Source organism: Hippocampus comes, unplaced genomic scaffold (genome assembly GCF_001891065.2).
Source record: "Hippocampus comes isolate QL1 unplaced genomic scaffold, H_comes_QL1_v1.1 scaffold174, whole genome shotgun sequence".
Lineage (NCBI taxonomy): Eukaryota > Metazoa > Chordata > Actinopteri > Syngnathiformes > Syngnathidae > Hippocampus > Hippocampus comes.
In genome coordinates this window covers 4,594,188-4,617,268 of record NW_017805983.1, presented here as the reverse complement: position 1 = coordinate 4,617,268, position 23,081 = coordinate 4,594,188, and the positions used below count along the sequence as shown (strand labels likewise).

General features: G+C 42.8%; 2 protein-coding genes across 2 annotated transcripts in view; both read right to left on the bottom strand.

The window, feature by feature from the left end:
• The window catches only part of atp6ap1lb (ATPase H+ transporting accessory protein 1 like b), an 18,257-nt gene extending 12,543 nt beyond the window's left edge, over positions 1-5,714 (bottom strand). The window contains exon 1 of the mRNA XM_019891698.1: positions 5,479-5,714. Within this exon, the coding sequence (XP_019747257.1) occupies positions 5,479-5,612 (134 nt within the window). The 5' untranslated portion in view covers positions 5,613-5,714. The remainder of the gene's footprint in view (positions 1-5,478) is intronic.
• A 3,628-nt stretch (positions 5,715-9,342) lies between these two features.
• On the bottom strand, positions 9,343-21,236 carry b4galt3 (UDP-Gal:betaGlcNAc beta 1,4- galactosyltransferase, polypeptide 3). Its single transcript, XM_019891649.1, has 7 exons — positions 20,889-21,236; positions 18,893-19,372; positions 17,397-17,632; positions 16,619-16,809; positions 14,209-14,331; positions 12,935-13,039; positions 9,343-12,205 (listed from the first exon to the last, which is right to left on the bottom strand). Exons 2-7 carry the CDS (start codon positions 19,173-19,175, stop codon positions 11,854-11,856), a joined length of 1,290 nt encoding a protein of 429 aa, XP_019747208.1. The 5' UTR covers positions 19,176-19,372; positions 20,889-21,236; the 3' UTR covers positions 9,343-11,853.
• Positions 21,237-23,081: the final 1,845 nt, after the last annotated feature.

Here is a 23,081-nt window from a genome sequence, read left to right as displayed (position 1 = left end):
GGGGGGGGTAATAAGAGAAAAAAAGAAAACAAAATAAGACACAGCTCTTGCACATGCAACACAACCGGAGCTCCATCCATCTCACCTCGTCAGGCCTCAGCTGGCTGAAAGGGACCAGAGGAGTGCGCAAGTGCTAGCTAAAGCCCTCACGTTTGTTCTTGTGCCAGTTTGGTGAGGTCAGCAAGCTGGGACTGCTGAGGCCGCGTCATTGGCCGAGCCTGTCACACGGTGCCTGGGTGCCGAACATGCCCTTTTATATAATCGACGCCACCCCTTTGGCTCACCTCACTCCCTCCTGGTATGTCCCTTCAATTTGAACACACCCGCCAATGTGCCACCTGATGTCATGAGGTTGTCATGAATTGAGCACAAAGCACTGCGGGGGACTACCTATCGAGAAGGCCACTGTCACATACATGTTCATGTTATTGCTTTTTGTTTTTGAGCAGCAACGTATGAAACAGTACAAACATGTGTCTTCACATCTGACTGACAACTGACATTTGTCATGCACGTGATGACCAGAGGGCAAAAATAGGCGATTAATGGATTGTTAGAAATTAGTTCTCAGACTTTTTATACTCGGTACCACCTCAAATAATATTTAGCTCTCTAACTACAGCTATATTGACAAAAAATATTAAAATATAGTCTTGTAGGGTTTATTTATTGAAACAGAGAGGTTTTGAAAAAAAATCTTTTAATTGATTATATTTAATTTGCACGATTTCCTTCAAAGTAGATGATGTAGATGTATAGTCCACTTAAAAAATGTACAACAAATTGGCTACAACCAGTAAACATTCCCTCTCACCTACTTTGTGACTTAAAAACAGGGCTCCTTCCGTTCCTGCGGCAATGTAATCCAAATTTGTGGCCATTGCCATTGCCACTGAGTAATTGATCATTTTTCCCCATGGTTGCCTGAAGAAATTAGGTCAAAAGCTCGACCGTAATAACGACTCTGTCTTAAATATCAAATAGAAAACATCAAACGCTGGCATTTACTGGATCTGGTGGGGCACTACAGCAGAGTCTTCAGACCGACCGTATGTTGGTGAAGAACAACCTGGCTTTCTGAGGATGGCCAAATGCCATCTCAGTGGTGTTCCAGTATTTGGTGCAACAGAACACACTGTCGTATCAAGTTCTCTGCATCATTTGCCCATCACTTCATGACGCATAAAGTCGAGTTACCATTTGTGACTGTGGTGCCATTAAACGACGTTTAGTTAATTGCATGAATGTCGATTTTATTTAGCTGAACTTATGACAGGAACCGAGCTGTATACTGTATAGCTTGTATCAATGAATCTAAAAACATCAATTTTGCGGACAATACATGATCACATTTCAATATACATGTATTTGACTTGTCGACACAGTGAAGCTGCAGTCGAAGTTGAAATTTATTGGAATGACAAGTGATGTTTGCTTCATGTGGCTCATGTAGAGTAGATCACTAAAACACAACAATTGTATTCATTAAAAAAAAAAAATTCAGTAAAATATTGACAAAAATCCTAGTCTGGATGGGTTCTTTCTTGGCCTGGGAACCGGCATCATTTGGAATAAATAATTGGGAAACGAAAACAAGTCTTAATCCCACGCCTCACAGCTGTAGGCCGGCCTATGAATAGATTTATTAGGGCAGATTAAGCGGAGGTGTTACCCGTCCATTCCTGTTGCCGTTTTCACAGAGATTTGATTATGGCATCTAATTTATCTGCTAGTTAAGTGTCGAAACTGATGAACACTTGATATGCCTCACAGATCAAATTTTGGCTTGATCATTAGTTTCTGGATCTTTATATATTCTGTATATTTAGGTCAATGGGACAGTGTTTGATAAATTCAAGTGTTGATTTGAACCCATGTTGACTCTCTCACCCGGACAACCTAACTACACAGCAAAAAAAGAGGTTGAGCACTTAGGGCCCATTGCTCGGTGTAAAAACTGGCACATTCTTATTTTTTTCTGCCGGGGCAAGTCTAGTTTATTGTGTTTGGGAATTTGGCAGACCGTGCAACGGCTCGATGGGTGTTCCGGCGGTCCGAGGGTGTTTTATATTACATGCCCTCAGGACACCTGACAATTTGGTGATAGAAAATAGACCACACTTTAGACCAGGTGAAACTAGGTCTAGATTTTGGCACAGGTGGTGAAATGCGATTCTGGTGGATTTCATCTAGGCGCAAGCAGACAGATTCTGTGCTCCATGGACATGCGCTGTGGATGTCATTGTATTTCATTCATGACAACAACAAAAGTGCATCGAACCCTCTAAATCAATATAGAAATCAATTAATTGAATGTATGATTATTATTAATTTTATCATCATTATCTTAAAAATATTCTGAAAGGCACCTCCATGACAGCAGCACGATCGGTGTGTGTGTGTGTGTGTGTGTGTGTGTGTGTGTGTGTGTGTGTGTGTGTGTGTGTGTGTGTGTGTGTGTGTGTGTTTGGTTGGTTGTCATACACAGACACCCACTTGAGGATTGATGGCAGTCTCCAGGTGACCACTTAGCAGCGGCCAACTTTAGGTTATCCCCAAGTGGTGATATTTTTCCAGTTACTTTTAATTATATGTGAGCCGATTTTGTGCGTTATTATTCCGCCATGTTGACCACATGCATGCTCATCAGTGTTGAATTTAAAGGGAATGAAAGGAGCTGCTTTGATTGGCCGGAAAGTCAGCTGTGTTCAGTCCACAACGGCGCAAACGCCCAGTTCTTAGTCTATGAAAATCCCCAAATCAAGAAAATTCCACCCAGAGACTGCAGTTTGCACTAGACTTGCGCGAGGCATGAAAATAGGACCCTTAATCTTGACAAAGAGTCAGTTTGTTGCCCCCCTTAGCAAAAACGGAACGCAAGAGGAAGTCTGCATTTGCGGGTCATATGTCACACAAAGTCTTTAGGGTGTTCAGTTTCCTCAGCGGGATTGCTGAAATATAATTGGCTTGTCATTCAAGAAATGGGGACATTTCAAAATGTCTCAGAAATACAATGGACCCAACATTATTAGTAGTCACCACATTTTGTCGTGAAAAATATTACCTGTAGTATTGAATTAGTGTTCAGAAAATAAAGGCCACACATTTTAAATAAAGGGCACTAAAGCTCCAACTGGTTTTACTATACTATTAATATACCATCATATAAGCTTATAAATCCAATGTCCAGCTTGTTTAACTACACCATGAACATGCAATACACTGTTATTTATTAATATATTGGTTAGTTCATTAAAGAGGCATTTTACAGTCTGCATGTTTGAAAATATTGAAAACTCGCACCAATCCCTTCTGAAGCTCACTTCTCTTTCAGCCAGCGGGATGCTATTTGAAAGTTTTCAGAAAAAAACGAGGCATTACAAGCTGCTCTTACATAACAACATGATGTGAGTGTGTCGCAGCTGAAAACATTGCCGTGACTTGGGAACCTGAGGCAACGAGCCGTCACATTACTAAGGTTATGGACAAAGTTTGATTCTGGGCAAATGGGATCAAACTTTACATTAAACTTCAGATGAAGTAATGCAGCCCTCTGCCATCATAGCAGATGGCTGGGAAAGTTAAAAATGAGAGCAATGCAATAAAACGAATCATTTCTGAAACTGCGTTTTTTTTCTAGGACTGTGAAAAAGAGCGACAAGCAACGTCAATGTATGTAAATTATCATTATTACTATGTTATTATTGTGATGCCCAAAGTGGAAAAAAAATGAATAAAATCTCATTTCTACATTCGTAAGTTAAGACCATCCATCCATGGTTTCATTTTCTGGAGCACTTGTTCCCTTATGAGCCACATGACTGGGGAAAAAAAGCTAACTGATGAGCTCAGAATTTCAAGGCAACAAACTTGATGACAAAATTTTCATTTGGGCAAGTCAACAAGATATTTTAAGTTTCACAGTTTTGAAATCTGGGTTTCCGGCACTTCACTACTAAGGAAAAAAAAAAGTGGACAGCAATAATTGTCCCATGTATTGTTCCTGGACTTAAAGACAGAAACACAAACAATGCAGCAAATTGTTTTGGAGCACTGCGATTGGCTGGCAACCGGTTCAGGCTGTCCCCCGCCTACTGCCCGAAGACAGCTGGGATAGGCTCCAGCACCCCCCCCCCACCCCCCGCGACCCTAGTGAGGATAAAGCGGTTCGGAAAATGAATGAATGAATGAATGAATGTTTTGGAGCAAATAACTTGCTTGCTTTGTTGTGCTAACTAAGATTGTTGCCATAAATGTCAATACAGTACTTTATATTTTAAAGTTGTTCCAACTTAAATTCTTGTTTTAGCCCCATCCAAAAAAAATACAAGTTGCATATTTTACATTGATCGCAAGTTAGCGTCATTGTGATTGTGGATAAAGCATCAGCTGGGAATTCATCCCACACTAGCAATTTGACAGTCAGCAATTTGAAGCGCTACACTACCAAAGGCAACGTGTAGCCTGCCTCTCCGACGAGTTGCGTTTTTTGGTCCACAGGGAGACTCAGACCGTGACCCTCCAGTTCCAAAGCGCAAATCTTTACAGATCAGCCACTGCAGGTCCTGACCTCTTGTGCCCCTTTATTTATTATATATCTGTCCCTTTAAAGATGCCTTTTGTTAAATGTAATCGTGTCAATTGTTATCCCGCAAAAATGAATTCACTTGAAGCATTTGCGCTACTTAATTGTCGTCGGCCATCAAGCAGAGGATGGCTTGGTTTCCAAAGCCAAACATCGCTTGGGTTGAACCATGCTGGCCGTGTGTGTGATGACTGAGAGCAAGCGAGGCCCATCGGTGCCAGCTCCGTGTCGCCCTCATAACACTGTTGTGAGTGACAGTTGTGTTGGCCCCTGAATGCTTGATCCGAATGTGACCCGCCGGACTGCAACATGCAGACATGTCTGGCTATGTTTCCCTTCCCCAATCGCCCTCTGTCACACCCTCCACCTCCATCACTCCTCCTCCCTCCCGCTCTCTCTCAATGACTGCATCGGTAAATTGACTCCAGCAGACCACCCCTGATGCATCCTCTCCTCCCTGTCCCATGCTTGTTTACCTTCTCGCCATGTCCCACTCTCCTCCCTTTTTATGTCCTCGCCAACCCCTTGGACGCTCGCAGCCCGCGGCGTTATGTAGCGCCCTTGTTTCGGACCAACACTACTTTACATAGACAACAGCCTCATCTGTGATCGATGAGTGGCGTCTGATGCAGTCCCCAACACAGAGGCAAACAATGGCGTGCGGTGCAGCCCCCTCAAAACACAGGCAGCCTTCACCATTCAGGAGGCCGCCAAGGTGAGATGGAGAGGCAAGACGACAATGGGGAGGAATATAAAGGAAAGAATGAACCTTGCACACACACACGCACACACGCACACGCACACGCACACACACACACGCACACACACACACACACACACACACACACACACGCCTCTTGGGCTCATAGCGATGGAGAGGAGGTTGGCTTTACCTTCTGTCCAAGATTTCAGGAACTTCATCATAAGTGAGTCCTGGCTGCAGCTCTTCTTCGGACAGAGTCAGAGCAGTCCGGCTGAAAGCAGACAGCAAGGCGATGGAGCACAGGAGGAATGCGTGCACAGCCATTGAGACAATGAGAGGAGACTGCCGCTGCTGGAGCGCCGCTTCATAATCTGCTCTCCAAGCGGCGCCTGGCTCCCAGCTCTCGTGAGCGGCACTCACCGCGGCCAATCAGCGGCGAGCACAGGGCATCGGCGTGCGTCACAGTCCCCTCGCTGCCCCCCCCCTCCTCCTCCCGCTCCGCTCCTCTCCTCTTCTTCTGCTTGTTTCACGCCGCTCACCCTCCCACATCCACTCCTGTGCTCTCCATCCACTCTGCTTCTGGCATAGACACAGGTAGCTGCAGGCCAGTCCCACATATAGGAAGCGGCTCGCTGCATTTCACATCCCGTCATACCTTTGCTGTCCCCAATGTTATCCTCACGCGTTTGCACACACACACACACACACACACACACACACACACACACACACACACACACACACACGCACACACGCGCGCGCGACCACACACACAGAGTAACTAGAGCAAGCACACACGCAAAAAGCTGTGAAAGTCAAGGTCAGATCACAGAGGGAGATGGGAGGATGTTGACAAGAGGAAGAAAAAAAAAAGCAGAGCCACGACTGCATGACCTAGATCTCCAGCGTGCTGCCACAAAAGCAGAATTAATTCACTTGATCTATGTGATGTTGTGAGCCCACAGCGGAGGAAATTGTCCACTGAGGCTGCAAATATGGATGACAGCAGCAGCTGAGCAGCAGTGGGACGAGACAGGAGGAAAAGGTCTGACCGTCGGTGACCCTGACCACTGTTTCAGTTTCCGCCATGAGTGTTCATCTGCCACGAGTTTGACAAAGATCACCTTCTCACATCGCGCATTTCCATAAGCAATGAGCGGGATATCAAGAGTGCTTATATAACAAAATATTTTGACCTACTATTGTGGGAGATTTTCTCATCGATGCATGGCAAGTGAGTCACACTGATGCCGTCTGTTGTTTTGCGCTCACAAGAGCCTTGCTTCCTTATTTATCATTTGAAAAAAAAATGTTTTGGAGATGCAGCATTCAGATATGTTCAACAGGATCATCTGAGAAATAAAGTGACGGAGTGGAACTTGACTTCTCTTTTACAAAATAAATTTCCTCATGCTTTATGTAACATTTCTCATCATGGAAGGAAGAAGATTCATACATTTTTTGTGATAACTGTCACAAGATGGATGGATGAGATGGTCAAAGGTCAGAACGTACGCTATTTCCGGTTGGTTTTCTGCAGCCACACTTTTTGCAAATCTGTGTCGATGAAACCAAAACAATCCATCCATCCATTTTTTTAACCCGTTTATGCTATCAAGGGTCGCAGGCATGCTGGGGCCCATCCCAGCTGTCTTTGGGTAGTAGGTGCGGTACACCCTGAACTGGTCGCCAGCCAATCACCGAGCACACATAAACAGACAACCATTTGTGCTCACAATCACACCTAAGAACTATTTTGAGAGTTCCATTAACCTGTCCTGCATGTTTTTGGAATGAGAGAGGAAACAGGAGTGCCCTGAGGAAACCCATGCAGGCACGGGGAGAACACGCAAATTCCATACAGGAAGGCCGAAGCCGGAATTGAACCCTGCACCTCTGCACTGTGAGGACGATGTGCTAACCAGTTGGCCAACGGGCCACCCCAAAACAATGAAAAAAAATCCAAAATCATCAAGGTCAATTCAGTGCATAAAATCTCTTGCTAAGGGTATTTATTCTCTTACCTGCTTTGACTTCCTTGTGTGACATCTCATTCTGAATCCAGATATGACCTCATTGCACCCTTTACAGCTTTAACAGCTTCCAAGCTCGCGCAAAGTTTAGAACATGGAATTGGGTGGCCTCACAAATGCGAGTCCAGATGAATGGTCAAAAATTTTCTGAAGCACATCTCAAATTTTGTGGAAAAACTTCCCAGATGAAGACGAGTTGAAGCTGTTACACAACGCTCAATTCCATTGAATCTGGGACATTGTGTAAAACGTAACTTCAAACAGAATACAATGATTTCCCATGTTTTTCAGCCTCAAACACAAGCTGTTTAATATGCAAACAGATTTATAACACTTTTTGGCCGTCGGTTGGGGGGGAGATAGTGTCTCATTTTGAATCTGATGGCTGCAACATGTTCCGAAAAAAAGTGGGAACAGGGGAAACAAAAGACTGGGTAAATTGAGAAATGCTCAACAGACTCCAAGCGATACCCACTCAAAACACCTGTTTTAAACGTTCCGCAGGTGAAATAGATAATTGGAAACAAGTGAGTGTTACGATTGCTTCCGAAAGGCTCAGTTGATCACAAGCAAGGAGAGGGCAACTCTCTCTGTGTGAGAAAATAGTCAAACAGTTGAAGGACAATATTCCTCATTTCCGAACATTATCCTCCATGGTCCACAATATCATCAAAAGATTCTGACAATCTGGAGAGATCTCTGCACGTAAAGCTGAAAACCAACATGAAATACCTGCGACTTTTGATCCCTCAGGAGGAACAGCATGAAAAAAAACTGCATCATTCATCATTTGGAAGAGATACTTACTTGGGCTCAGGGACACTTCAGAAAAAATTGTCAGTTAACACAATTCGTTGCGACATCAACAAAACCAAATTAAGAAAAAAGCCATAAATCATAACACCCAGAAATGCTGATTGGAAATCTTGATGACACAATGGGAGCATATACAATTTGGTAGTCAAGCAATTTAAGATTTCCATAGTCTGGACTCTCCTGAGCGTCATTCATGGTGCTGACTTGACTTGAGAGATCACCCTGTGCTGTGAGGTTCCTGGCCTGACTAGGTCATATTCAAAAGTCAGCAGATTCTCCTCTTCACTCATGTGACAATTTCAAGTCCGTTTGATTCACATTTAGTGACATAAAAACATCAATGACATCCCCGCAAACCTTAATTATCAACGTCATGGTCCTTCCTTGAGGAAACTACAATATCAAGTGTGTCAAAGAAAGACATTAAGGCTCCACAACTTAGTGTGCAAAGAGACTGGGGTGTCGCAAGGGGCCAATATGGGTCATCTGTGTCTTGTCACACTAACAGGAAGTGACTACAGGCTGTCTCAGCCTGCCGCAGTCACTTCAACAGGCCAGTGTGTCAGTCTGCTGCAGTGAAAGTGCAGAGGAGACCATCACCGCTGTCAGCACGGACTGACAGCACACTTGAGAACATCCAGGTGGGACGACGATGTTCCCGACCCCCATCGGTAATGTAGAAATGCATAGATTTGGTGTGACGTTGTGTTTTCATTAACTTCATTTCCACGCAGTGGCTGTTACTAGATGTATTTTTTGAGGCACCTCACATCTACTTTTGTTCATCCGAGTTTGTGTTTGGCCCTGTCCCAGTGAGTCATGCAGAATTTGCGATTATGAAACAGATCGAACGTAAAAGGCCGAGGGGGGGTCACTGCATGTCTATTTATAGGTATGAGCTCATGTCCAACTTTTTTAATCCCGCTCTTCATACCCACGCAGAACACTCATGCTCATGGTGATGTAACAGGTTTGTGCCGTTTCACAGCAATGTGTTCAATCTTCTACTGACCAGTTGTCATCAACATTCGCACTCGGATGGCGTGGGAGTTCCGCGCATTCTGAGTGTGCTCACAGCACATGTGCAACAATAATGCTCTGAGTGTGAATGAATTTGCAAAGTTGAAAACACAGCAAGGGAAAGAGACATTGCTTTCCACTGTGAGGTCCTGTCACGCAAGCTTGCACAAATTCACAGCACACACTTCAGAACAGAATTAGTCTTTATTTGCTCCAATCGGCAGTGTCACTAAGTTGTACAGTTGTACAAAAGAATCTGCTTTTACAAATGCCGTGGTGAGACTGTCACATCACTGTCAGACATTTTTTTTAGTACATCTTTTGATCAGAGATGCTCGTAAACTTTTCGAGATGATTTTTTGGGGCTGATTCCAAAACTGCCCTAATTTTTTTTTCTAGCACAGAAGCCTTTCATATGAACAATAACAATAAAATAATGGTATGTAATATAGTGATATTTACGAATTAAGGGTTAGGTCCAGCAACAGGCGGGATTTTTTTTTCTGTCATATAGATGTAAATTACAATGGATGTTTAGTTGTATATTGCATAAACTTTTCTCAGTCAAACTTGGTGTGTTAGAAAAAAAAAAGGAAAGACAAGTTCGAAATCAGCACGTGCAATACATTTATGGACACATAACGCCATCTCTGATCAAAAATTGCTGTTTACCAGTGTTGTTATGGATGTATGTACTACACATAATCTGCAGCAAAGCAGAACTCACTATTTCTGATATTTTGTACAGGCAGCTGAACAAATGGAGAGTCCTCCGAATTATGCAGTGCAGTTGCACTCTATGCAAACTAACCACCAAAATAAATGTAATGTCAAACCAAAGCCTCAATTACAATGTCCATCGATACATTTTATTTGACAGTGCACGCTTTAATATTAGAGCCGGTGAGCTACATGATATAAACTTCACGCTTAATAAAATTTGAGGACAATCCCAAAGTAAACACAAAATTTGCGAATAGCACGGTTGATATTACATAGCATAGTATAATAATGCATTTTTGAACGACTAAATGGTTATTATGTTGCTCAAGGCTGACCAAATGACAAATGTTTCACATACGGACGTAAATATTCAAGACAAGTCAAGTAATGTAAACGACCTCTGTTTCTAAAAAGGATACTTCTCAATAAACATATTCCTTTTATCAAACTACGTTCATGAATACTTCTCTGATGTCTCTTGTTTTTTTTTTTTTTTTTTTTTTTAGTCAGACAGAATTGTGAATGAAGGTGTATAGCTTTAAACTGAGAGGCTCTCTCAAGTTATGCAATTGAGGAAAACCTCCACGCAGAGCAACGCACATATTTGATTGGCTGAATCCCGTGAATGGTGAACATTTATGCTTGACATTCATGTCACACACGGCGCACTTTCATTCAATCCTCGGCTCCACTCGGCACCGCGCCACTTGAGCTCTGATTAAAAAGCCATCGGCACGCCTCGGATAATGCGAGTTTAGGCACAATGAGAGACAGACATAGTCTACAATTAAACTAACCATTTAGCTCACGAGCGACTGATAAACAATCATTCGATACATTCAAATTGGTATCTCTACTGCGATAATTGCAGACCATGAATAAAAGCATCATATTTGAAATAATGTCTTTCAACAAATCACCATTATGCAAAGCAGCAAACTATGCAACCGGCACGCCCCGCCCTCTCTCTCTCACGCGTCCGCGCGCACACACACACAAAGTACCCTTCTCCTCCTGTCAAACTTCGAAGTTACATTCAAAATGGCTGAGTTAAAAAATAAATATCCATACTCCGAATACAGTAAAATCTTCCTTATAAATGTTCTCAATATCTGTTCCAAATCCCCTTTCGTCCGTTTGAATGAATGAAAACAACTGGATTTGCAAACTCATCGACACAATTTCATGCTGCTGGTTATCTGACATGTACATAGATAACCTCGATGAAGATGCTTTCAATCTGAGTAAATACACAGTGTTTAAGTGTCAATGTAGCCACTTTTGATACGGAACCACATTCGGACACTATAGACACTACATCGTGAATGATGCGCTTATAATATCTGCAAGGTTACTTTTTTTTTTTTTTTTTACGTGGTAAAGAGAACAACACCACAATATCAAGAAGCATTCCTCCAGTACTATCACGAACAAATACAGCATCATGCCCAGTGTATGATTATCTGACAGCCATGATATCTAATATATGCTGAGTCATAGAATAAACGATCTGTTCCCCTATGTGGTTTGATTGTCTAGAAACTAAAACTCAAAGAGAGAGGCACCCAACAAAAAATATAAACTGGTAAACAAATAAAGAGATTTCTCTATATAAATATAATCTATAGTGACCTTGATGCACACTTATAGAAAACAGCAACCCTGGATCAAACATGTAGTCTTTGAAATCGCACCCTCCCTTGCTTTCGAACGTTTGCCACAAGGCAAGAGAGATCAGATGAATCTCTGCTCGGTACGAGTTTAGAAAAGCGCTTTAAAAGAGAAGGCACGCGTTTTTTTTTTTTGTTTTTTTTTTCACAGCACACCAGATGAAGTTGCGGGTTAGCAGCTGGGTTATTCACTTGCGGGAGATTTGACTTATTCGGCCCAGTCTAGTTCTAGAAAGCCCAGGCTCACCCATCAAGTCCTGCAAGCATTCCCACAAAAAAAAAGTGAAAAAAAGCCATTTGGTGCTACAGATGAGAAGCATTCACATTTGTTTTCGCCTGTGTCATCTTATTAGCTGCCTTTGTCTGAGGAGCTTCTGTCTTCATGCCATCAGGTCTTGTCACAGTGACATTTACTAAAACAGCTGCTTTGCTCTCTGACAACTTGGTTTCCTGATGATCCAGGGCTCCGGTCTTGGAGGCGCTACGTGGATGCAGAGCGGTCGCCGTTTTCCCCTGAGGGTGATGGAGCTCTTCTCCGATGTTGACAGTGAGGTTAGTGTAGAGAGGTTCCTGTTCTTTGGAGAGGAGCTCGTACGTCAGAGAGTTGAGGCCGTCAGAGCGCCAGTTGAGTCTGGTCCTTTTCAGGAGGTCAAATCTAGAATGTTCAAATCCGTTTGACATACAAATGGCATTATGCGTGTGTAAAAATAATTGTGAGGGTTAGAACACAACTGAGTCAATATCACTATTAGCTACCACTTGAGACGTGCCCCCATTTCACCCAAAAAAGAAGACATTTCCCTCTCGCGTTCATATTCATGTGTGTTTGTGTGCGTGTGCGTGTATTAAAAATTACATGTCATGGTAGACAGCGGCCCATCCCTTCGCAACATGATTCAGTTAGCAAGCTGAATGTATACTGTTTAACAAAAATAGTTTGACTTTCTGATAGATTTCAGGTGATATTTCATTTTGACATAGTGAACTTTTTTGAGATTGACAACATCCAACTACACACTATAATAAAAATTATGAATGTATAAATATGTATTGTATTCCATTTAAGAAAGACAAAAAGGTTGGTTGTTATGTTTCTGAAAACATCAGTGGATTCTTTTAAATGACAAAAAAAGTGTATATTGGAATGGAGATGAATATTTTGTTGGCTGTTATATTAATGCTTTCTCGTGCACATCCAATTTAAACAATTATAAAATAATATCAAATACACACATTATTAGAGACTTCTTATGGTACGTGCAATTGTTTGTCTACGGCCTAAAAGTTGAATTATCTTGCTCCATTTTCATGATGACCGAATGACTCTGACGAGGACGCCAAAAGCACTTTATGCTGATACTGAGCCGACGACTGCAGTGCGTACCTGTGTGGGTTTTGCTCATTCCCTCGGTCTCCTCTATGCTTGATCATTTTGTAATGACCGACGGCCACTGGGGGGCGCACAATTTTCATGCCAGACAGACGCACTCTGGTTGAGCAGCAGACAATCGTGAAAAAGAGCAGAACATTAACATTCAAGGAAAATCAGTCAACAAGATTCAAAATAAAACACTGACTGCTATCACTACGATTGATGACACGACTGCTAAGTGCACTTTTCTGACAGCTTTCTATATTTCATAATAATAATACATTTTATTTATAAGCGCCTTTCAAGACACCCAAGGACACTTTACAATAACAAAAAAACACAAAACAATACGCTGGAAAAGGCAGATGGGTACCGAACATGAACTCCGATTCCTGTTCATGATTAGTTCTTGTTTTTTTCCTTCGCATCATGGCCAAATTGCTATCTCATGAAGAGCTTCGTTGAATTCTTTCAGTGTGGTTCGTATGCTACTCAAAATAATCGAAGTCATGTCAAAGATGAACAAATACAGACAGCAATATTATTGCAACTTGTTTCATATCCAAATGTTTGCAAGCGTTTTGTAGTCCCACATGAATTTTTAATATCTGCATTTTTGGACTATGGCAGATTTTGTCTCTGGCTGCCCTCATATTCTACCGCCTGTGATTTGTTTTGTTCTCGATTGATTTGTAGCCAACTGTCATTCAGTCTTGGTGCTTTTATTAGTTAGTATGTATGTTTGATAATCGAGGTCGGGATAATAGGTTTCCAGTAGTTGCAACAAATGAGATGAGGAAAAAAAAAAAAAACACAATTGCAGCACAACAAATGTGTCAAGCCGTTTGTTACCAGTGCAGATCAGTCAAGATGGCAGCTTCATCTGTTTCGTCAAGTTCCCTGTGAATACTTTTCTGCCTTTCCTTGTGCCTATAAACATGTCATTATTTGCCAGCTGACTCTTGGCTGCACTTCCCTGGCGACCACTACACGTTTGGATGTGACTGCACGTGATGCATTCAAGTGTGTCTCCGAACAGGAAGTAGTGGAAGGGAAGCACCAAAGGGAGAAGCCCCACCCGACGAGCTTTTCCATGCAAACATACTCACTGCGCTCACTGAGACACACAGCAAAGCCACATGAGCGGTAGGTGATGTGAAGATGAGAGATGCTGTTAGCTCACAAAGAATGAAAAGTGAAAACAAAGAAACGTGCGGGAGCGAACGTACAAAATGATGAGTGACAAAAGCCAAAGATGATCACGATGAGTCGACCACACGTTTTACCTTGCTGCGATGTCATCATCCTCTCCCCCCCAGCCCCAATACTGGTTGGGGAAGCCGTTCATCTTCATGTACTGGTCCGGAGTCACAGCAGAAACCCCACCAAAATACTGTGGGTATGGTAGCCTGTGAGGGTCATACAGCAAACATAAGATGTTGATTAGAAAATCTCAGAGCACAGATATAAAATTCGGACAGAACGTTATACAGTAAACTGGAACTAGAAGACATTGCCTGGATTTTGATGGATTACCTAAAAGTATATTCTTCTAACTTTAGGGGCATAGTAGGTTGTCGCTGGTGTGTTTTGCTCAGAGAGACATCTTAGAAATACTGTCTTGCTGTTTTCAGCCACCGAAATGATACAAGCATTACCTGGGAGTCCATTAACTCAGTGTTTTTCAAACTTTTTTGAGCCAAGGCACACTTCTTTCATTGGAAAAATCTCACGGCACACCACTAGCTGAAAATGTGAAAAAAATAAACGCTTATTTCAATAATTAATGTGTTATATTGTTACTATAACCGTTTTTAGCATTGAAGAATGACATTATAACAGCTTGAATTGGAATCAAATGAACACAAAGAAAAAAGTATTTTCTCATCTTTCATATTTATTGTTTCACCGTCGTCTTGCATTCATTCATGCCTCACAAATTCGCTTGTGTCGAAACACAAGGCAATTGGCTAGCCGTTGCTGCTCCCTAACGGTATGGGAGGGTACTACACGATTACTTTCTGGGCGATACACTGCACAGGCATACAAATTGGATATTTTCCCGCGGCAAACTAGCCCAGGGGTCGGCAACCCAAAATGTTGAAAGAGCCATATTGGACCAAAATAAACAAAAAACAAATATGTCTGGAGCTGCAAAGTATAAAAAGCCTTATAATGAAGGCAACACATGCTGCATGTATCTAAATGAGCTATATTAGCCTGCTATCAACATGACTAAGTTGGCTACAAATACACAACGAGCATTCATGATTAAAAGGGTTTTTTTCCCCCCTGCAGTTTATCCGGTAGAGGAGGGGTGCCCAAACCTTTTTGACGGAAGATCTACTTTTCGAACAAACAACCTCCTGCGATCGACCCGTTTCCGCACACGCGCGCATACGCACACACTTACACACGCATGCCAGCAACAGCCATATCGGCCGCTAAGATGAACGAGGCACGGGACGCACTTTCGCAGCGTGCAAACTATCGTAGCTCACGTGTACCGTTTAAAAATGCTTCTCTTGGCCGCCCAGATTCCCATTCTTAGCAAGTGCTCTCGGTGAATGGTTCATGAAAGGCAGCTGGGTTTTTGTTTTTACAACACCCCCCTGACTGACATTCCCTCCCTGGTGATAGAAAGGTGTGTCGCAGGCTATGACGCAAATATTCGTTGACGAAATGTTGACATTTAATATTTATTGGAATTATTATATACTATTATATACTATTCATTGGAAAACATTAATAATGTTTGTGTCATGTTTGTCCTCTGACAGAAACCATATTAAAACAAAAAAATATATTTCCCTCCCATATTTTTCCATTTTCAAACATTCTTGGAAAAAATCTAAGGAGCCGCTGGGGGGCGCTAAAGAGCCGAATGCGGCTCGAGAGCCGCGTGTTGCCGACCCCCGAACTAGCCCTATGACAGGGCTGGGCAATGCATTTTCCAAAGAGGACACATGAGAAACTGGAAAGATTGTTGAGGGCCATGCAAACACGCCAACCAAAACGGTGTTCCATACAAATGTGCTTACAAAAAGCATTAAATTATCTTGTTTCATAAACTGTTGCTTGTATAGCTACACTCCATATTATTATAATTAAGAAATCAAAAATGTCAACAAAATTAAAAGCAGCCATTAAAATTCCATTGATGCACAACTGAACATTATGCGACTAGTTTATCACCATTCACAAAATCACGTCAACAAAGTGGCCATCAGGTTTACTTTTAAATGTGCTGATATTTTGAACTTGTTAGCTCATCAGGCATTCATAATTGGGAATCTTAACTCAATCAATCAAGTATAAGTTAAAAAAAAAAAAGTGCAGTCAGGACAAAAAAATGCCACCAAATTTAGCAAAAATGTCACCGTGTTGGCAACACTGCAGAGACACAAGTCATAACTCTTGCTCGCTTGTACCATCTGCATGCATGCACAACAAAATAAAAGCAGCACAAATTAAAAAAAAAAAAAAGTCATGCTCATTTTTATTTGTGACTTCGAGAAAATTGCGAGTGCAGACACTGTGGACAGGCCAGACGTGAGCCGTACTTTGGCCAGGTCTGCCATAAGGATGCCTTTGTGGGAATTGTACCAAAGGGACAAGGAATGAAGTACCCTCGGAGTCTCATACGGTAACTACTTGACATTGACTTTCTGCGAATACTCATGGTGGGCATTTTACCTGTATTTGAACTTGTCCATGGCCACGGACAGGTGTGTGGGAAACTGTTTGTGGCAAGTGTAGGTATTGTGGTCGTTCTCGGGCAGCAGATCAACATCATGGAGGAAGATGCAGTTCCAGTCTTCATCTCGGAGAGCTTCCCGCACGCCAACATTCAGCAGCTTGGCTCGGTTGAAGGTACCGTTCCCCCACTGCAAGACATATAAACACGCGCTAGCATGAGCACAAGTTTTGAAGGGCGAAAATTTGAAGAAGCAACGACAAGACACATCACAACAACAAGACCGAGCTTCTCCTTAATGTGTGCTGGACACACGACAGGTGACTGCAGGAGTTGCCTTTGACGTCAGCTTTCTTTTTATAGCCAAACATTTATAAATGCGCGTCCAACAGCTCGTCACTTTAGCGTTGGATAGGCTGCGGCAGTTAGACTCAAGTTACATTCAAGGTGCGCACATGAAAAACTGCAATAACAATGAAGACATCATTGATGCGATTTTTAGAATTTGGAATCTTCCCTCTCAGAGAATAGAACACAACACCTTATAAAAACAAGCAAATGATTGTTCTGTAAATGCAAAATGCTGTTTTTGCTGACAAACAAAATAGATCACTTTGAGAGAAAGTGTGCGCAAAAACATACTGAGTACGGTATGTATCAAACCATGGCCCGTATTTGTATCTGGCGCTTCACAACCAGTAATGGTGACCCAAATGAGGAACATTGATGAAATTACTTTAAATGAACAATTATCATCAATGGAATCCTTCTCCTGACCTGTTGCACGATGTAGATGCTGTAGTGGATCTGTTGCCTTTGCAGGAAAGGATGAAGGTGGTAGAGGAGAGCAAGAAGGTGTGTCTGTCGGTTCCGGTACGGTACCACGATGGCAGTGTGGTGCCGAGGCTCACAGTCCGGTGGACGGTAGCGTCCACCGGGCAACACCAAGGGGTTTTTCGTTCTGATTTCCTCCAAAGTCAGAGGTGAGGAAAGATGGACAGATACGGGCCCAACTGTGGGGAAAGGAAATGTTTTTCCATATGACATAAAATCCTTCCCACTATGTCGAATCAGATGGCAGTGGTGCCTTGAGATATCAGTGACATTTGTTTCTTGACCACTTGTATCTCAAATCATCTTTCTCCATTGCTTCAATTGTGCTGCTCATTCTGGTGTTTGCGCCATGGCCAACCGGGGACGGTATAAGACAAACATACTGATATACTGAAATGGAGGCTCAGCTCCTCATCTCGGGTTCTATGTATGATTCGTCATTAGTTGCAGGGGATAAAGAACACATGCTGTGTACCTGTGAGTATTCTTTTATGGCCTGTTTGCATGGGTTGCAGCACCGTTTGCATTCATATAGCTGATGATTAACTCTTCACGCGCCATTGACTTGAAATGCAGTCAACAAGATTCCGAACAAGGAGCGCCTTCGACGTCAATTTCTGTCATATCAATATAGTTTTAATGGGAATGGGCGGAGAAAAGTTTTGGCCAAATGTGGTTTGATCATTTAGCTGTGAAAGTTAAAAAAAATACGAAGAAGAATTCTCATCAGATGGCAGCATTGGCTCCCTTTTGAATGAGCTCATCGTGTTTCACAACAATGTGTAAACTCCTAAATCATGGTGGACCGTTAAAAAAAAGTGACCATTACAAGGAGCTTGTGATTGATCAAAGTGTTAAAAATGATTAGCATCAAAGTCAAAGTTGTGCTTAAACTATATCTTTTCACAAAAAGCTTGCCTTCTGTTTTGTTTTTTTTGGGTGGATGTTTGTCCAAAATAGGTGTTTTGGGTGAAACCAACCCATTTTTACTTTACAGCTGCCACTCAAGGTTTTCTTTTTTGAGAATGTCTGGCATTGGAAGAGGTAAAGAGTAACAGCACTGCCGACAAAAAAAATGCATAATTGTTAGCTCGTGTGCCTGTGGATTTTGCTATTTTTTTGTTGCTAGCATTCAGGTAGCCAAGACTAGGTGATTGCTTTCAATTCTCAATGTGTAATTCTTTTTTCATGTTATGTTTTGCTTGATAGTAAACCTCAGCTAAGTGTGGTAATAAACAGCTTGAAGCCTAATCTTTGATGAAATGTTCAGTGAGTTGAGTCACCTGTCACCACACAGCGCTCATTTCTCAAGTCTGCGCTCGCAACTCAAAGCAAAAAAACAGGCCAACTGACTGGGTGTCTCTCAAAACAAAACAAAAAAAGTCGAGTCACTTGTATCTCAAGGAACCATTGTATCTTTCATATATTTACTCCCTCACCCAACAGAGGAGACACAATCTGGCAGGTTGCCAGTGGTGGTCCTGTCGTGGGAGCGCCAGTGCCAGCGTTCCGAGGTGGGGGAGGCGGTGCTCTCAGATGACTGAGGTTGGTGTAGACGTCGTGGGGTCGCGAGTAGTCAAACTCTTGCTCTGTGGTGTGCACCAGGACGGACACCAAGCCTCTGAAGCCCCCCAGGGAGAAGTAGAGCACAAAGGCAAATTGGAAGCCCACCAGCAAGGCCAGCGTGCACGGAGAGCCCAGAGAGTGGCCGCAGCATGCCATAATCAAGTATGCTGATCGTACACACGGAGAGATGGGTGCAGTTATGGGGGAAGGAGGAGGCAAGGAGAGGAAGAGGAGGGGATGGAGGGACAACAAAGGTTGAAGGTTCAGGCGTGCGCCAGGAGGCCGCGCATCATCAGGGACAGATGGTCGTATTGGTGAAGCTCAGTCTGGACCGCCATCACCTCCCAGTCTCACTAAGAAAACACGAGGAAGATGACAGTGATGTCACGTGAGGAGCGGAATTCGGACCCAGAAGTAGATATGATATAAAAGTTGAAAAGTATGTTTTTATCTGCCAAAATACAAAGTAACTACAGGGAACAGGGTTAGATGCAGAAGACAATGACTCTGTTTGTATACTGTGAGAGATTGTCAATTATGATCATACGCGAGCTTTCAAGGAGGGCGGCACAGTGGGCGATCGGTTAGCACTTCCGCCTCACAGTGCAGAGATGTATGGTTCGATTCCGGCCGGGCCTTCCTGTGTGGAGTTTGCATGTTCTCTCTGCGCCTACATAGGATTTATCCGGGTACTCCAGTTTCCTCCCACATGCATGGCAGGCTAATGGAACACTCTAAATTGTCCCTAGGTGTGATTGTGAGTGAGCGATTGGTTGTTCGTCTATGTGTCCCCCGCGATTGGCTCCAGCACGCCCACAACCTTTGTGAGGATAAGCGGATTAGAAAATGGTTGGATGGATGGAGCTTTCAAGGTTCATTTTAAATGTACTGTATTTATTTTCGTAATCCTATACCTATTTACAGGAGGGGAATGTCAAACAGTTGTCTGAGGATTGTAGTTAAATTAATCACACACTACTTATTGACTTTTTTCCCCTTGCATTTGACAAATACTCCATATATTTACAAAAAAGTAAATACTAGAACACATAATTTTTTTTTAATCAAACAAATTAAAAAAACGAACAAATTTGCTCTAAAAAGTCATTACAATAACTGAATTAATACACAAAAGTTAAAACGAAATAAATACTAACTACTGTTCAATTAAAAAAACTTTTATGATTTACAAAATTACAAAATTATGATAAGCCCGCTAAAAGTAGCCCATGCTCTTTTGTTGTTGTCTGTCCACCTGCTCCACCGAGTGCTACTCTAGTTAGTTACTTTACTGGGAGTATTGCTGCTGATCTTTGCAGGTCTCATTCCAGCCACTCTGTGACAGGAAGCATTCTCCCCTTCCCTCTGAAAGGCATCGATATGCAGTCTTGCACGATAGCTGCAAAAGTGTCTGCTGCAAATGTAACCCAACCCGTGGCACTGACACGCAACCTGAAATAAATGTCATGTTTCTGTCCTGATTCAGCGATGTGGCATTTCCGTGCGCCTGTGGAGCAAGTGGCGCTGCGCGATGCCTGCAGATCAAATGACTCCAACGTCACACAGCTCTCTGTCAGTCTGCACAATTGCCTGCAAGAGCAGGCTTGGTACGCCTGCGTTTATGGCGCTACTCACTGTAGGTTTTTTTTTTTTCAACCTTCACAACGCAGCTGTGAAATGGAGCGAGATGCAAGTAAATAGGGCAGTAGCATCTGTGCTCCAGATGATTAGCCCATCATCATCGTTGTTGCAAGGCAATCACCCCCAACAACAACAAGTCCGAGCGAATGTGTTTGAATTGACTCGTTGGCCGCACGCCAGCTCCGAATTCTGCTGTGTTTACAATCTCTGTTGCTCCTGCCGACTCACCAGCTAGCACGTCGCCGCTGCGACATTTCCAATCCAGCCCGAGGCTTCCGCCGACAACCCACAGGCCGCAGCCAGCCTCCTCAAAGAGGCGATGGAGCAAAAGATCCAGTTTGTTCCCAAACTGCCGCTCGCTCCTCCTCCTCCTCTTCCTCTCCGTCTTGTTTCGCTGTTAATCGCTCATCTGGGGGCGGAATCGATGGGCTGCAGACGAGTTGAAATGCAAAAGCATGGTCGGATGGCGATGCACGTCGGCGCACTGTAAACACGAGCGAGTGCGCCGCGCGCTGCGACGTCGGCAGCATCAGCGCGTAGTCAACGAGCGCCTTTTTTGAAACCCACCTGCCCCTTATTCCCATGCCCTGTTAGTCGCTTGTATTCGCGGCAGCTGGTGAGTTCAAAGGTTAATTGTAGCGTCTGCCACCTTTTTATTGTATTTATTTAAGTAAATAAATGTATTCAAAATACATTTGACAATACAATTGACCAATTAAAAAAATACTAATTACTGTATATAAATAACAATAAAAATAATGCCGGGTGGTTAGTACGTTCGCCTCACAGTGCAGAGGTGCAGGGTTCGATTCCGGCTCCTGACCGCCTTGTGTGGAGTTTGCATGTTCTCCCAGTGCCTGTGTGGCTTTTCTCAGGTTACTTCAGTTTCCTCCCACATTCCAAAAACATGCATCATATTTTAATGGAAGACTCCAAATTGTCCCGACACGTGATTGTACGGTTGTATGTCTTTGTGTGACCTGCGATTGGCTGGCGACCAGTTCAGGGTGCACCCCATCTACTACCCAAAGACAGCTGGGATAAGCTCCAGCATGCCTGCGACCTTTGTTAGGATAAGTGGGTTAGAAAATGGATGGATGGATGAAATATTACAGAACTCTTGAGGGTAAAAAGGCTGGATAAAAGAACAGTGTAGGCCTCTTGGGCCTCTTGTTAACAACCCTGCCAAATTTGCTACATTTGCTTTCCTGACCCAACTTGTTTTACTGGTTCAGGTCACATTTTTTGCTCCACTGGTAAAGAGCTGCACGAAATCCCATGGGTTGAAGTGTCCAAAGCAGGTCAGGGTGCATTTTTTATTTCATATACTATGCCCTGTCTGTGGGGAGACAGGGTACTGCACTTACAGGTATGTATCACCATTAGCATTAGCATGTTTGCAATAACACGTCAACATTTGCCCAATGTGTCCACAACAAACACCTAAATGTGCTGTATGCAACTTATTTAAAATTGTTGAATCGGTACATTGATGATGTTTGAAGAGCTAGAAGGGTTGCGCAATTACATAATCTGAAACCTGATTGGCATGGGATGTGAAAGATCAGAAAGTTTTTGTGTTCCCAACTTGGAAAGGTCACAAAAAAAGCAGTGCTATATTACAATATATATTGTAGCGCGACATAAAAATATCTACGATATAACCCTGTATTGTTTATATCGCTATTTTGTTGCGTGAGGGTATTGAGTTAGATCATCGGCCACAGTAACACAACATTGCTTTTCTTTCGTGTCATCCTTGTGCCTCATGGTCCAGGCATTACCAATCATCCATCCATCCATTTTCTAATCCACTCAATCAATCAACCCACGCTTCATCAGAATGTTACATTAGTGTTGTATGCGCTCTTTTACTTTGCCGAGGTATCGATAGATACTTGCTATCGACAGATCATCTATATCAAGTGACTTGGTGCAAAAGAAAAAAACATGAATGGGAACATCCTAGTGGATGGATGATGGATGGAAATTAAATTGAAGGAATGGTAAATTGACAGGGTGGATAGATACTGACTGTCGACCTGTCGCTGCAAAATGGCACATACACATCTTTGACATAATTTATTTGCATTCTGTTGTGTTGGTAATAATCTGTGAAGGTTTACACTGGGGGGAAAATGTACATATAGCACCATTAAACATAAGATATGGATATTTAAATTGACGACAGATTCATGTGTTCAACCCAGTACGTGTCAACTCCAATAAGGACCCAGTGACATCTAACAATCTAACAATTAAAATGATAGCAGTTATACTATGATGACAAGAGTAGAATGTGTTTGCTTCATTCCATAAAACGTTCGCCTTGTTTAATATTTCTGCAATATGATATTGGACCCAGCGGTTGCTCTCTGGCTTAATGCAGCATTTCGAAATGTCTTTATTCACATGCAGCAG

Coding starts and splice junctions, on each gene's coding strand:
- b4galt3 (XM_019891649.1), bottom strand. CDS start 19,175: ATGGCATGCTGCGGCCACTCTCTGGGCTCTCCGTGCACGCTGGCCTTG. Junction 14,332..16,618: donor ATGGACAAGTTCAAATACAG/GTAAAATGCCCA, acceptor TGACCCTCACAG/GCTACCATACCCACAGTATT. Junction 12,206..12,934: donor AATGAGCAAAACCCACACAG/GTACGCACTGCA, acceptor TGAACATTCTAG/ATTTGACCTCCTGAAAAGGA.